The sequence below is a fragment of the Dama dama genome, chromosome 29 (assembly GCF_033118175.1).
Source record: "Dama dama isolate Ldn47 chromosome 29, ASM3311817v1, whole genome shotgun sequence".
NCBI classification, from domain to species: Eukaryota; Metazoa; Chordata; class Mammalia; order Artiodactyla; family Cervidae; genus Dama; species Dama dama.
In genome coordinates, this window is record NC_083709.1 from 44,506,097 (window position 1) to 44,520,581 (window position 14,485).

At 37.4% G+C, this 14,485-nt stretch overlaps 1 protein-coding gene across 18 annotated transcripts in view; it reads left to right on the forward strand.

Moving 5' to 3' along the window:
• Positions 1-14,485, forward strand: part of PTPRD (protein tyrosine phosphatase receptor type D) — a 541,446-nt gene that overhangs the window by 417,539 nt on the left and 109,422 nt on the right. For 11 of the 18 annotated variants that reach the window (XM_061132759.1, XM_061132761.1, XM_061132760.1 and 8 more), the window contains 2 exons: positions 2,184-2,225; positions 2,732-2,829. In XM_061132759.1, coding sequence (XP_060988742.1) covers positions 2,184-2,225; positions 2,732-2,829 — 140 coding nt within the window. The remainder of the gene's footprint in view (positions 1-2,183; positions 2,226-2,731; positions 2,830-14,485) is intronic. The other 7 variants (XM_061132767.1, XM_061132768.1, XM_061132776.1 and 4 more) reach the window with 1 other exon arrangement.

Consider the following 14,485-nt stretch of genomic DNA (forward strand, 5'->3'; position numbering starts at 1 on the left):
CAGATGTTCCTCACCCCTCAAAGAAAAGATACAGTCACATTTAAAACATTCACATATGAGAACTACATTCATGAGACCCTTCCCTGCTCAGAAATCCTGAATATTTTGAAATGAGTTATAAAGAAGTGACTCCAGAATTAATCTAGCTTCCCACGTTTATTTTTACACAAAAAGAAATTTAGGTGCTTGATAACAAGAAGTTTGTTTCTATTAGTAGATGGCAGGCAGAAGTAGAACTCCTATTCAGTATACCTGCCTAGGTTTTCTTCTCCTGCACCATCAGATTCCCACAAGCTCTCCCCCGCTTTCTGTGGAACATCCGTATTGACATTTTTACTTGTCCTAGTGCTTTGGTGCAATATTGCCAGATCATAAACAATGATTCTTGAATGCCATGGTATCTTTGCCTGTGATATATACATATGCTGAATTAGAATGTAATGGATCAATACAGATTTGCTTGGATTTCTCTGTCATTAGTTTCCAAAGTAATACATCCAGACCACGTGCCAGTGCATGCCAGAAGTAAATATTGGTTGATTATGATGGTCTTCTACTGCTGTTATACTAATGCTTTTCCCATCTCCAACTGGCTTTACTTTTTGCAGCTTTGAGCAGTAATTCAGTCCCCTACGCCTCCCTGATTGGCTCTGTGTCCTCCCTCTCTAGCCAAACCACCACTCAGTCCATATATGATAATAACTCTCTCCCACGATTCGCTCGAAAAGGTCTAAACATCTTTGTCTCTATTATTTTCTCTGTTAAAGCACTGTAATGGATGTCCACATCATTTCATCTCCAGACAAGCCTACCGTCCGTCTCTTGTGCCTTTGCATTTCCATTCTTGTCATTGGGGGTGCCTCATCTGGATAAGATCACTATAATTATTTGATCACTGTCACTCAGCTGTTCCTCCCACAAAATGTCGAGGAGTTCAATGCTACCATCTATTGGGAAACGTTCTAGAAATGGGTTCCAACATTTAGGTCCAAATGCATAATCATATCAGCAACAAAGAGTTTCTTCCAAGCTGACTCATTTTCATTGGATCTTCCATTAAGCTTTTAGCTGGCTGAAAGCAGACTTTGATAGCCATGGATACTAAAGTACTGCCTATCACAGCACAGTGCTAAAATGATTATCTGGGAGAAGCAAGATAGTTTTTTACTCAACTTACCAAATCATTGATAATTTGGCATTAGAGACAAAGGAACCCATTGGCTTTCAATATCAGTACAATATTTAAAATACCCATAAAGTAATTACAAAGTAATTACATGTTTTGCTGACTCAATGGTCACCATACCTCAGCCTGACACCTTCCAGAGAGTCCCAGGGACAGTAGAATGTCCACAGGGACAGGGCTTCCAGCTTGAGTCCCTCCCTTACTTTTTTTTTTTTTCATTTTAGAGGCCTCCCTGGGGGCATGCTGGTTCAAGTTTTTCTAGTCAGCTGGAATTTGCACCTATAAGACATGAGTCAGCAATGGTCTCTTATGGTGCTCTTGAAAATTAATCAGAAGTAAAATATAAATCATATGAAAAATGAAAAATCATTATAAAGACACTGGAATCACCATAGTGGTGGTTTATTTTTAACAGAGTCAATGAATACCTTCAGCTGGCAGACTGAACTAAGATGTATCACCCCCATGTCACTGCTTTCTTTTACCACCACCTTTTTCCTCTTCATCCTTTCACCATTTGCTCCCTTTCCTGCATTCAGTTCCCATTAGTGGACAAAGATGTTTACACCTGAAGTAGATTGTAGGTTTGCTAGGGGTTGAATAATGGGGACTTGGGGCAAAATACCACCAAGCTGTCAGTGTGGCCATTGATAAATGTCCAGAAGAAGGCTGCAACCCCAACCTCTACAATCTGCTACTAGTGGAAACATTTTTGAAACTCAGTTTTGTGTCTGATTTTGTCATCAGTGATTATTGTCTATAGTCTGTGGTGCATGTCATTCTTTGTGTCCATGTTTGCATGTGAATGTCAGTCACCTACAGGTTTGTGAAATATTAAAGCGATCTTTAGTCACAATGTATATGAATCCTGTTAAAACCTGCAGCATTTTTATTAGTGCTTTTTAAAAGTATATCAGGCTATCCATTTCTTTCTTTTTTTTTTTTTTTAACAAATTTGTTCTGTTTTATTTTATTTACACCATCATTTCCTTTGCAGGTTCAGATGATTCCGGTTACCCTGGTAACCTTCATTCTTCAAGTTAGTTTTCCTTGATTCTGCATAAGTCACTTTATGTTTCCTATCCAGCTACAACTCTTTCCCTTTTTAGGCCTTTCTCAGTGTCTATTTTCTTAGTTCACTTTACACCATTTAATTCCACACAATTTCCATTTCACACAGTGCAGGAGAAGGAGTTTGAAATGACATAACAGTCATTACTCAAAGCAGAAGTTGACATCAAGCCTGACTGTCAGTTTTCTCCGCTAGCTAACTGCATTGATTCACAGCACTATAACACTTTCTTTCACATTAGGAGTGTTAGTTTGGAGATTATGCTTGGTGACTTTTCATTTGGCTACAAAATTCATCCTTCCAGAGCATGTCCTGCTTTGAGTAACCAAACTATCTGCCTGCTATTTCACATTAAACATCTTTACTACTCACGTATTTTCAGGCCATTTCTAACTATAGTATTCTCTGTATTTTGGAATAGTTAGCATCACTTTCATTTGTTTTCAAATGTCTGTATTCTTTCCTTTTAATAGGTATGGCTAGCCATCCTCCAATACCTATCTTGGAGCTTGCAGATCACATTGAAAGGTTGAAAGCAAATGACAACTTGAAGTTTTCCCAGGAATATGAGGTAATTCAGTGTGTTTATACTTGACAGTATTTTCAAGAATTGCCCCCTTCTTCTTTCTGATCATATCCATCAGTTCTTTTTCCTTTAAATATGACTCAGCATCTGATACAAAAGTTTACAACAAATAGCCAACTTAAAAGTATCTGTATAATTAATGGAATAGTTGTACTTTTAAAGGTATCTAATTTTTTACATTTGTTTGGTGTTATTTAATGAGGTTGGTTTATCTTTCCTGATTTCAAGTTAATATACTACATGTGTAAGCTTCCCAGTATACCATATGAGTGCCAGATACACTAAATTATGGTGAGAAAGCTCACTGAAAAAGAAATTACAGAGAACAAGCAGATTTCCCAGTGCTCTTGGTCAGTTTACATGGCCTCAAAACTATAATTATTAAGTACATACACATGATTTTACCCATTCAGTATAAAATAATACTTGAGCTAATAATAAGATAGTAATATGTTCCCAGACTGTTGGGTGTTTTTGAAGCAGTGGTGAACTTAACAGTATCTTATGTTTTCAGAATCCTTAAAGGTTTTGTGTTAATCCTTGATGAAAATGAATAAAAAATTGTTTATGTGTGGGTATTTAGATATTGTGTCATTTATCAAGCAGAAGATTGTGAAACTGAGTATTTATCATATTCCTCAGAAACAGGGACCCATAGTGGAATGAATTCATGGATTATTTATAACTGAATGATTGTTTATCTTTTAGATCAAGTTTAACTTAGCATAAGCATAAGAGTAAAATGTCCAACTAAAATCTTGTGCCAAATAACAAAACTGAAACTGTTCAAGTTCTACCATAAAGAGTTTCTAACTGGTTTACGTAATGGGATTCTTAAATCACATCCTTGTTATCGCCCTTGATTTCTCTATTATCGACCTGAAATGAGGCTGATGGACTGGATTTCTCTCAGTCCCTACCAACTCCTGCCATATTTGGTTAGAAAACTCTAAGAGCCCTAACCTCAAGTGGCTAGAGAGTTATCAACCACATGAAGAAGCTCCATGTAAAAGAATGTGGAGCAGTGGGGCCTGTGGCAATCTGGACATTTGCATGGATTTTCTAGTCTTTAAACATTCAATTTTTGATTATATTATTGTGCTTCCTAAGCAAAACATATCTGTAGCCCCATATACATTCAGTCTCAAGAGCTGGTAACCTTTTACTCAATTTACATATTCCAACATCTTTGTTGATAGAACACAAAGGAGATTTTGTTTGCTTGCTCATCGGTTAAGTTATATTTTCACTTATTCTCTTTCAAGCATTTAGGAGAACATTTCAGTTTTAGGAAACACATTGGATTCTGAATTATTTTCTAAATGGTCTGCTTCTTATTTCTTTCCGATTCTTCCTGTTAGTCATAAAGGCTCTCTTTACATTGTACAGTATTCTTGAAAATAGTTTCTATAGTTTCTGGTTTGAGGCTTGAGATTGAAAATTGAGTTTTAAAAAGAAGACAAGGCATATGATGAATGCCATTTGGGACAACATAAAATCACATAGTTAAGTGTTAGCTTTCACTAGCCAGAACTTTTAACACTGCCAACCTGCTCTTTATTGTTATCATGAGTGTTGTTATTGTTATTCTTAGTGTTTTCCTATGTGTGATATTTTCTTCATGGCCCCACTTTAACACATTATGTGTGATTATGAATGATATGATGGGTCACAAAAATACAATTTGATAGCTCAACTTGTTATAAGCCATTAATTAACTTTATACTCATAACTTTAAACCATTGACAATATCTGCATTATTTAAGCAGTCTCAGTTGTATGCATTGACTACAGTAACTTGTCTCCTTTAAATACAGGATTTCTCTAGAAATGCTGCATGTAAAATATACTCTAATGATACTCATTTAGCCATTAGATTAGAAGTGCTCCTTGAAAGTAGTTATGAACTTCATGCTGGAAGCACTCCCATTAAGAACTCCCCGAGTAGCCATTGACATGATAGCCCACACTGACTTCACCGTTTATCATGACGATGATCTGTGATTAAAGCTCCCTGGGCATGAATTGACTCTACTGTGCCTTAACAGCCATGAAGGGGATATTTAAGTGTTGTGTTCATCTGTGATAATATGATAAAGACTTCTGCATAGTATTTTAGACCAGAGAGCAACACACTGGAAGAAGTGGTTTTTGGTTTGTTTTTTTTTTTGACATATTATCTCTATATAAACTTGAATAGATTTTTCACTGTTTTTCAGTGAGAAGAGACAAGTCATATTACTTTCAAACATAATTATTTTAGCATAATCACTACAGATTAATGTTTACTTAGACCTCTCAAGATGGGCAAAGCTAAATCTGCTACTCTGATTCTAAGATTAAAACAGAAGTTAAATGCATGAAACCTGTTTACACTGATTCTGAGCTTAGACTAGGAGGAAGTGGGTTTAAATTATAAAGTGATATTATTAGATTATGTGAGAGACTTCCTTTACTATAAAGAAAATTGAAGTCAGATTCATGACAGTTGGAAGAAGGAACCTGAGGAATCAGTATAACTGCATCTTGAAGGTCTTTAAAATTACTTTAGGCTTTTATTTTCTTCAGTGAGACTGCCAAGTCCTACTAGAATTTAAGTGGTCAGAATATGAGGATAGCATCTAGAATTCAGAGAATTAAATTTGGTATCACTGTCAAAAGTCAGTACATCAGGCTGGTGAATGTTTCGACTGATTTAGAATAGATGTGTACACCTTGTCAAACAAACTCCTAGCTACTGTTTACATATGGATCATTTGGAAGCCCAATTAAAATCCAAATTGCTTGTCTGAACTTCAAAAATGCTAGTCTAGTAATTCAACCATGCTAATTACCAATGTTCATTTTATTTCTTTATCTCAAGTTATATTGGGACATAATTGAAATTTGACATTGTATTAATTTATCATACAATGTGATTTGATATATGTGTATATTGCAAAATGATTACCACAATAAATTTAGTTATAATCTATCACTTAACATAACTACAAATATTTTTTCTTGCAATGAGAACTCTGAATACCTCTCCTAACAACTTTCAAATATATATCACATTATTGTTAAATAGCCACCATGTTGTATATTACATCCTCAGGATTTATACAGTTAACCCTTGAACAACATGGATATGAACTGCACAAGTCCATTTATACATGGATATTTTTCAATAGCAAAACCCAGTTTAAATTATAGTATTTTCTCCTGCATTGTTCAAGAGTCATTTGTAACATGGAAGCTTGGACCTTTTGACCACTTTGACTCATTTCTTCCATCATCCACCCTATGCCTCTGACAATGACCATTTTGTTTTCTGTTTCTGAGGATTTTGTTTTTTGTTTTATTTTTTTAGATTCCATTTAAGTGAAGTCATACAGTATTTGTCTGTCTGGTTTATTTCCTTTAGCATGATGCCCATGCCCTCAAAGTCCATCAGTGTTGTTGCAAATGGCAGAATCTTATTTAAGACTGAATAATTGTGTGTGTGTGTATACAATACACATATGCCCCTCCAATCTTCATTTCACCATTTCCTCAGATGGCAAATATATCTGTGTATGAGATCAATTTGACAACCATCACAGTCAGCATTATCAATATCATATACATGAATCATGTTTATATTAGATTGACTGTAAGGTTTGATCCCTTGGTGAGGAAGATCCCCTGGAAGTGGAAATGGCAAACCACTCCAGTATTCTTGCCTGGGAAATCCCATGATGGGCTACAATCCATGGGATCACAAAGAGTCAGACACGACTTAGCGACTGAACAAGAACAAGAAATCAACTGCAGCTCCTAGAGTCTGCTTAAAGGAAAATAAAGGGCCATTTGTTGTATTTATTGTATATTATCTATTATACATGTACTATAAATTATATATTTATATAGAAGCAAATGCTATCCATGCAGGTATGCTTCAAAAACTTTTATCTAAAGTAAGATAAATATATGATATCACATATGTGGAATCTAAAAAATGATAGAGATGTACTTTATTTATGTACTTTATTTACACAGACTCACAGACATAGAAAACTTATGCTTACCAAAAGGGAGGAGAGACTTAATTTAAGAATTTAGGATTAACAGATACACACTACTTATAAATAAAATAAATAAGATTCTACTGTATAGCACAGGGAACTATATTCAGTATCTTGTAATAACCTATTATGGAAAAGAATCTGAAAAAGAATATAGGTAGATATAGATATATAACTGAATCACTGTACTATACACCAGAAACTAACACAATATTGTAAACCAACTGTACTTCAATAAATTTTAAAAAAAAAATTAAAAACAGAACTGTTATCTGAAACTGGAAGACTGTAGAGATTTCCAACATCCACTCTGAAACTCTCACCATAGGGGTTTTTCTCTGGGCTGCACTATTCTTTCCCCTGTACATGCCAGCTTCTTCTCTTTCTCCCACCCACATACAGAGAATATATCCTTTGATCATATATTCTTTTACATAGAGGATCCCTAAAGAAAGATTTTTTCTTGTCAAATTCCAAATGCCAGTAAACAAACTGTGAACTTAAATGGACTCACTGGGTTGTGGAGGCACATTTTAGGACATAGCTCCTAATAGCCCATCCCTATATATCTGGTTCCTTCCTTGGATCAAAGAGAAAAAGTTACTTCTGAGCTGGAGGGGGAACCAATAATTATCCACCATAGTGCTGCAGAAAAGCATCGTGCTAAGTGCTGAGAGAAATATAAAAGTCACAAGAAACTTCTATTTCTAGGATGTCGAGTAGGCAATGTTAGCTATATGCCTTACTCCCCACCCCACCCCACAAAATACTAATAAGAACATCCAGAAGCTAATCCAAAGTATTAATGCAGTGTTGCTGAGTTTCAGTAAAGGGAGAGCAGTGACGTAAAAGGCTGGAAAAGGTACTGAAGTACTCATAGTACATTTCGTGCAAAGTTGGGCACAATAAAGGACAGAAACAGTAAGGCCCTAAAAGAAGCAGAAGAGATTAAGAAGAGGAGGCAAGAATACACAGAAGAACTGTACAAAAAAGATCTTAATGACCTGGATAACCACAGTGTTGTAATCATTCACCTAGAGCCAGACATCCTGGAGTGCGAAGTCAAGTGGGCCTTAGGAAGCATCACTACAAAGTTAGTGGAGGTGATGGAATTTCAGCTGAGCTATTTCAAATCCTAAAAGATGATGCTGTGAAAGTGCTGCACTCAGTATGCCAGCAAATTCGGAAAACTCAGCAGTGGCCACAGGACTGGAAAAGGTCAGTTTTCATTTCAATCCCAAAGAAATGCCATGCCAAAGAATGTTCAGATTACAGCACAGTTATACTCATTTCACATGCTAGCAAGATAATGCTCAAAATCCTTCAAGCTAGGCTTCAACAGTATGTGAACTGAGAACTTCCACATGTACAAGCTGGGTTTAGAAAAGTCAGAGGAACCAGAGATCAAATTGCCAACATCTGTTGGATCATAGAAAAAGCAAGGGAATTCCAGAAAAAGTATCTGCTTAATTCACTATGGTAAAGCTTTTGACTGTGTAGATCACAACAAACTGTGGAAAATTCTTCAAGAGATGGGAAGACCAGACTACCTTACTTGCTTCTTGAGAAACCTGCATGCAGGTCTAGAAGCAACAGTTAGATCTGGATATGGAACAAAGGACTGGTTCGAAGTTGGGAAAGGAGTACATCAACGCAGTATAATGTCACTGTATTTATTTAACTTACATGCAGAGTACATCATGCAAAATGCCAGACTGGATGAAGCACAAGCTGGAATCAAGATTGCCAGGAGAAATATCAATAACCTCAGACAAGCAGGTGGTATAACACCCTAATGGCAGCAAGTGAAGAGGAACTAAAGAGCCCCTTGATGAAAATGAAAGAGGAGAGTGAAAAAGCTGGCTTAAAACTTAACATTCAACAAAACAAAGATCATGACATCTGGTCTGATCACTTCATGGGAAATAGATGGGGAAACAATGGAAATAGTGACAGACTTTATTTTCTTAGGTTCCAAAATCACTGCAGACAGTGACTGCAGTCATGGAATTAAAAGTTACTTGCTCCTTGGACAAAACTATTACAAACCTAGACAGTTAAAAAGCAGAAACATCACTTTGCCGAAAAAGGTCTGTACAGTCCAAGCTATATTTTTTTTTCCAGTAGTCATGTATGGATGTGAGAGTTGGACCTTAAAGAAGTCTGAGCATGGGAGAATCAATGCTTTTGAATTGTGGTGCTGGTCAAGACTCTTGAGAGTCCCTTCAACAGCAAGGAGATCAAAGCAGTCCATCCTAAAGGAACTCAACCTTGCATATTCATTGAAAGGACTAATGCTAAAGCTGAAGCTCCAGTACTTTGGCCACCTGATGCAAAGAACTGAACAAAGTTCTTAGAAAAGACCCTGATGCTGGAAAAGATTGAGGGCAGGAGGAGAAAGGGGTGACAGAGGATGAGATGATTGGATGGCATCACTGATTCAATGGACATGAGTCTGAGCAAACTCCAGGAGATAGTGAAGGACAGGGAAGCCCAGTGTGCTGCAGTCCATGGGGTCACAAAGAGTCGGACACAAGTGAGTGACTGAACTGATAGTATAAATAGGAAGAACAGCAGTGAGGACCATTTTGTCAGGGGGGCAATGTACTGCAGGTCCATTACAGAATTTATACCTTTGTTTTCTAAATTGAGGAAATAATCTCCCTTTTAAAGGTAATTAACTCAGCTGATTTTCTTCCAAGTTCCAAGCAGGTGACTTACAAATTACTTTTTGGGCCACAGTCCATCTGCCCATGGCAGTTACATAGACATGAATACTTATCCAATATCTGTTATATTTTCAAATTTGTCATCACTAGGCCTTTTAGTGGTATCATCTTAAATACACACACACACACACATATATACATACATGTATATATATGAGTTAGAGCAAACGCCATGATAGTAAAGGACAGGGAAGTCTGGCATGCTGCAGTCCACATGGTCGCAGAGTTGGACACAACTCAGTGACTGAACAACAACTATAGTTATATCTATATGTGTATACACACACACATACACTGAAGCTACCACTATATCCAAAATCTTATAATAAACTATAGTGGAAATGAATCTGGAAAAGAATATATACAGCCCTTACTGTACACCGGAAAAACTAAATCAACTGTACTTCAATTAAATAAATAAACAAATAAATGTAGAAAGAAAGAAATAAAGCTAAACTATTCTGAATGGGCATTGATAAAGAATCCACCAGTTAACGCAGGAGACACAAGTTCAATCCCTGGATCAGGAAGATCCCCTGGAGTAGGAAATGGCAACACACTCCAGCATTTTTGCTTGAAAAGTTCATGGACAGAGGAGCCTGGCAGGCTGCACAGTCCATGAGGTTGTAAAGAGTCAGTCAGTGACTGAGCACACACACACACCCTCTGAAGATCAGGTTTGTTTTGTTTTGTTTTTGCTGCAATAGGAGAAAGGTGAAAACCTGACTCACAGAAGGCCTATCAGAAGGATACCTTTGACCTATTTTGTTGCTACCTAGTTTAGTCCAGGATCTTTGCTGCCATCTGTGGAAGTGTATTATCTTTAATCTCAGCGCCCATGTGCCTTCCAACATTTAGCATCCTAATGTGCTAAGAGTTTCTTCCTGTGCTCATGGCAACGCTCTCACATCTCCAGTCTGGGCAGATGATAATGAGCCTCTTATCTGAAACATTCCAGATAACAGTCCCTGTCTTTCCATTTTAATGACAGCATGTATGTGGCACCTTTGTCTAATAGGCTAAAATCTGCACAATACTGGTAAGACAGGTAAATTTAAAAGATATATTATTTCCTCATGAATAATGAAACATGTCAAGAGATGCCAAGATATATAGAGACATTAAAAAAACATTGCTTAGAGCCTATTTTAAAATGGCTAGAACTGGAACAGACCTCAGGGATCATGTAGTTTAACCTTCTTATCATAGGGGTAGGGAACAAAAGACTGAGAAAGAGCAACTTATTTAAGGTCACACATCTAGAACGTGGCTGAAACAGTTCACAAACTCACGACTTCCTGTTCTAAGAAGAACACGATTTTAACTCACCTGCTCTAGACACCAAAGGTTTTACTGTTGTTTCTTAAGTGTTGGTTGTAGAATCCAGAAATCTAAGTCTTCCAACTATGTCAATATTTATGCTAAACATTTTGTAAAAATGTCATAGTCCCCAGTTTGTGTTGCATCATTATCCCTGGGCAAACCCAGTGGTTTTTCCTGTCATTTTCTACATTCTCCATAGATGTTTCTTCATCTCCAATGGTAAACTTTGTCTTTCTCCACAGAGGGACAAAACTATCTGTCATCAAAGCAAAGATCCCAAAAGAAAACATTTCTGTTTTCTCTAGAAAAAGGCTCTAGGTGTATCTGACCATGTTTGTGTGCCAGAGTGCATTTATAGGCAGAAAGCCTTTATTGCTCATGTTTTGTAAACCTCCAAGCATTCATAATGCAAAAACTACTTGTCATATCTGCTTTCAATTAATTTATAATTTATGTGTAAACTCATGACAGTGGACATTCATTAGAGCATTACAGAGATGTAAACAAGAAACCACACACTCATATATGCACATTTCTCTGACTTTTTGTCTAGCTTTCAATGCACTGAATTTTTCTTCAGAGTGGCTTCCCTGCCTTTCTCAAGTAAAAAAGTGGTGACTGACAGATCTATTTTCATCTTTTATGCAGAATTGATGAGTAAAATTGACCAGGGAAAATTTCTAATTATGTTTGACACATGAGTCACAGGGATAGAAAGTGTTTTGTTTTTTTTTTTAACTTTGAACACATTTTGGTGGTTTGTGTAATGAATGAGAAAATGAATGATTTTATAATGTAAAAACTAGTATCCTTTTCATACCTGGGCTGGATAAACCAAATTAACCTCCTTTGGGGGAGATGAATGGCTAAATTTACTATTCCAAAGTGGAACATCCTGACTGGGGGTAAGAGTGTGGGAATCATTACCTACTTCTTTAAAAACACAGTAGTTTTCCTTTTCAGATTAGGTCCAAAGCCCTTTGCCTGCCTTGTACTCACTGAGCTAACAGTGGGGTGATAGGACACCAGTGGCTAGAATCACAGCTCTTGGAGTCAGGCTGTTTGTCTCAAGCTGTGTGACCTTAAGCAAATAACTGAACCTCTCTGTATTTTACTTTTTTCATTTCTAAAATAGAAGTAAACCTACCTCGAAGGTAATTAAAAATAAATTAATACATATAAAATGCTCACAGAGCCCCTGATACAAGTGCTCAGCAGTCTGAGTAGGTACTGTTTCATCAAACGGATGCCCTCAATTTTAAGAGGCACGTCAATTTCAGAGATATTAAAATGTGAAAAAAATAAATGTCTTTGAATCAAAGAAACTCTGGCCTCTCCCCATCCCTGTCATTGATCATACCTGTAGGGCTTTTCTGAACTCAGTAAAAAAGAAAAACAAAATCATCATCATCAAGAAAAGAAAAAAAAAAAAGAAAACTTGCTAACTTAAACCAATGCACTTAGCACTAGGCTGTTGTTTCTTTTATTCTACTCATCTCCTGCGTTCGAATATTAACTTCTCCTGGTCAGGTGTTAGGCCTTCTCTGTATGCTGTTGGCCACCCATCAACCCACTCACCACTGGCCCCACAGCAGATGATTAACCAAAGTATGTGTCTGGATCAATTTCTAACAGAATTTACAGTTCATGGAAACTCTTTGTTGTGGTCGAAATTGCTAGTAGGAGCAACAGGAGCAAATAGAACAAAGAATGTGTTTCTGTAAAAAGAGCTGCTTTTCTCATCCCCACCTGATTTATCAGCAGTTGAAGCCTTATTTTCAGACCCTTTCTCTCAGAAAATACACTGTTATTATCTTTAGACAGTACAGAAGTGAATGCATTTTAATGCAGACCCCTCAGCTTTAGCTCAAATCTACCTACTGATTAAACTCCTAGTGCAGTGTTTAAAGACAAGCCTGCCAGCTGGCAGTCTGAGAAGACGCTTCCTTTGTTCGTAGCTGAGGACTGGCCTCATCAAGTAAGATATGAAGGTACAGACAGTCCCTTCCCGGCTGGCTGCCATTCTGCATCTTGTAAACAAATCTAGTAGGACACAAAGACACAGCAGCTCACCTTGGAAGTTAATGCTGCATCCAGAACCAGGGTGTGTAGACATGTGTTTAAAGTCTTTTATTCTTTCTGTACTTTTGTAACTGTTAGAATGCAAACTGCAAGCAAATTCTCAAGTTCTAAAACTTACTTGAATTTGGACTTGTTTAATGTTCACAGACCCACTTTTTAAAAAAAAAAAAAAAACCTTAGACAGTTTCCTTAGCAAGGTTAAACTCCATATCTTTTACACTTTTCATTTTTTCTTCTGGGAGTCATAGCAGCATTTGGGGGAATCTCATGTAACTTCAGTTTTCTGTCTCTCAATCCTTGTTCTCACACTAGTCTGTCATAACTGATTGGCTCTTAACCATCAATGGACATTGTCCAGACTCTTTCTACTGCTCCTATGTGGAGCCCAAGGCTCTCAGGAAACAGTTAATCCTGAAGTGTCTCTACTTCCAAAGCAAGCTTTCAACTTCAAAGAGATCAATAGCAAGAGAGAGGCCATGGTGGAGTTTTATTTTGATTTTAAAATGAAGTTGGGGTTTTAGGGCCTGAGTGATAAGTGTGCATTTTGAGGGTTACAATAGCAGATGTGGGAGAGAGCTTTGAAGTTAGGGAAAACGAGGTTCCTATTTTCACTCTGCCAATTAGCACTGTGCTGCTTGACTTGAACCTGTTACTGCACCTCTTGTGGCCTTGCTTCTCTCTTAGTTAGGATGAGAATATTAGTCTTTTCTCGTAAAGTTGGTATGAAGGTGAATATATGTTAGGCACTAGCACTGAATTTGCTTCAGAGCTCATCTGCTGTACCATTCCCTTCTTCCTGCAAAAAAGAAGCTCTATGAGAGCAATTAGAAGGTGAGTGGTGATGAAGACAGAGCATGGTTAAGTTCTTTTGGGACAAATGGAGAGAGGAGCATTGAAACATATGTATGTTGCTACTGCTGCTGCTGAATCACTTCAGTCGTGTCAGACTCTGTGTGACTCCATCCCTGGGATTCTCCAGGCAAGAACACTGGAGTGGGTTGCCATTTCCTTCTCCAATGCATAAAAGTGAAAAGTGAAAGTGAAGTCGCTCAGTCATGTCTGACTCTTTGCGACCACACAGACTGCAGCCTACCAGGCTTCTCCGTCCATGGGATTTTCCGGGCAAGAGTACTGGAGTGGGGTGCCATTGCCTTCTCCGTGTAAAATAGATAGCCAGTGGGAATCTGCAATATGACACAGAGAGCTCAACCCCATGCTCTGTGACAACCTAGAGGGGTAGGATGAGGTGGGAGGCGGGAGGGAGGCTGAAGAGGGAGGGAACATATGTATACCTGTGGCTGATTCATGTTGGTGTATGACAGAGACCAACACGATATTGTAAAGCAATTATGCTCCAATTAAAAATAAACAAAAAATACACATACTGCTATATATAGAGAGAGAGAGATTATATAAAATAGATTATCAAAGTAGATAATCAGAGGACCTACTGTCTAGCAC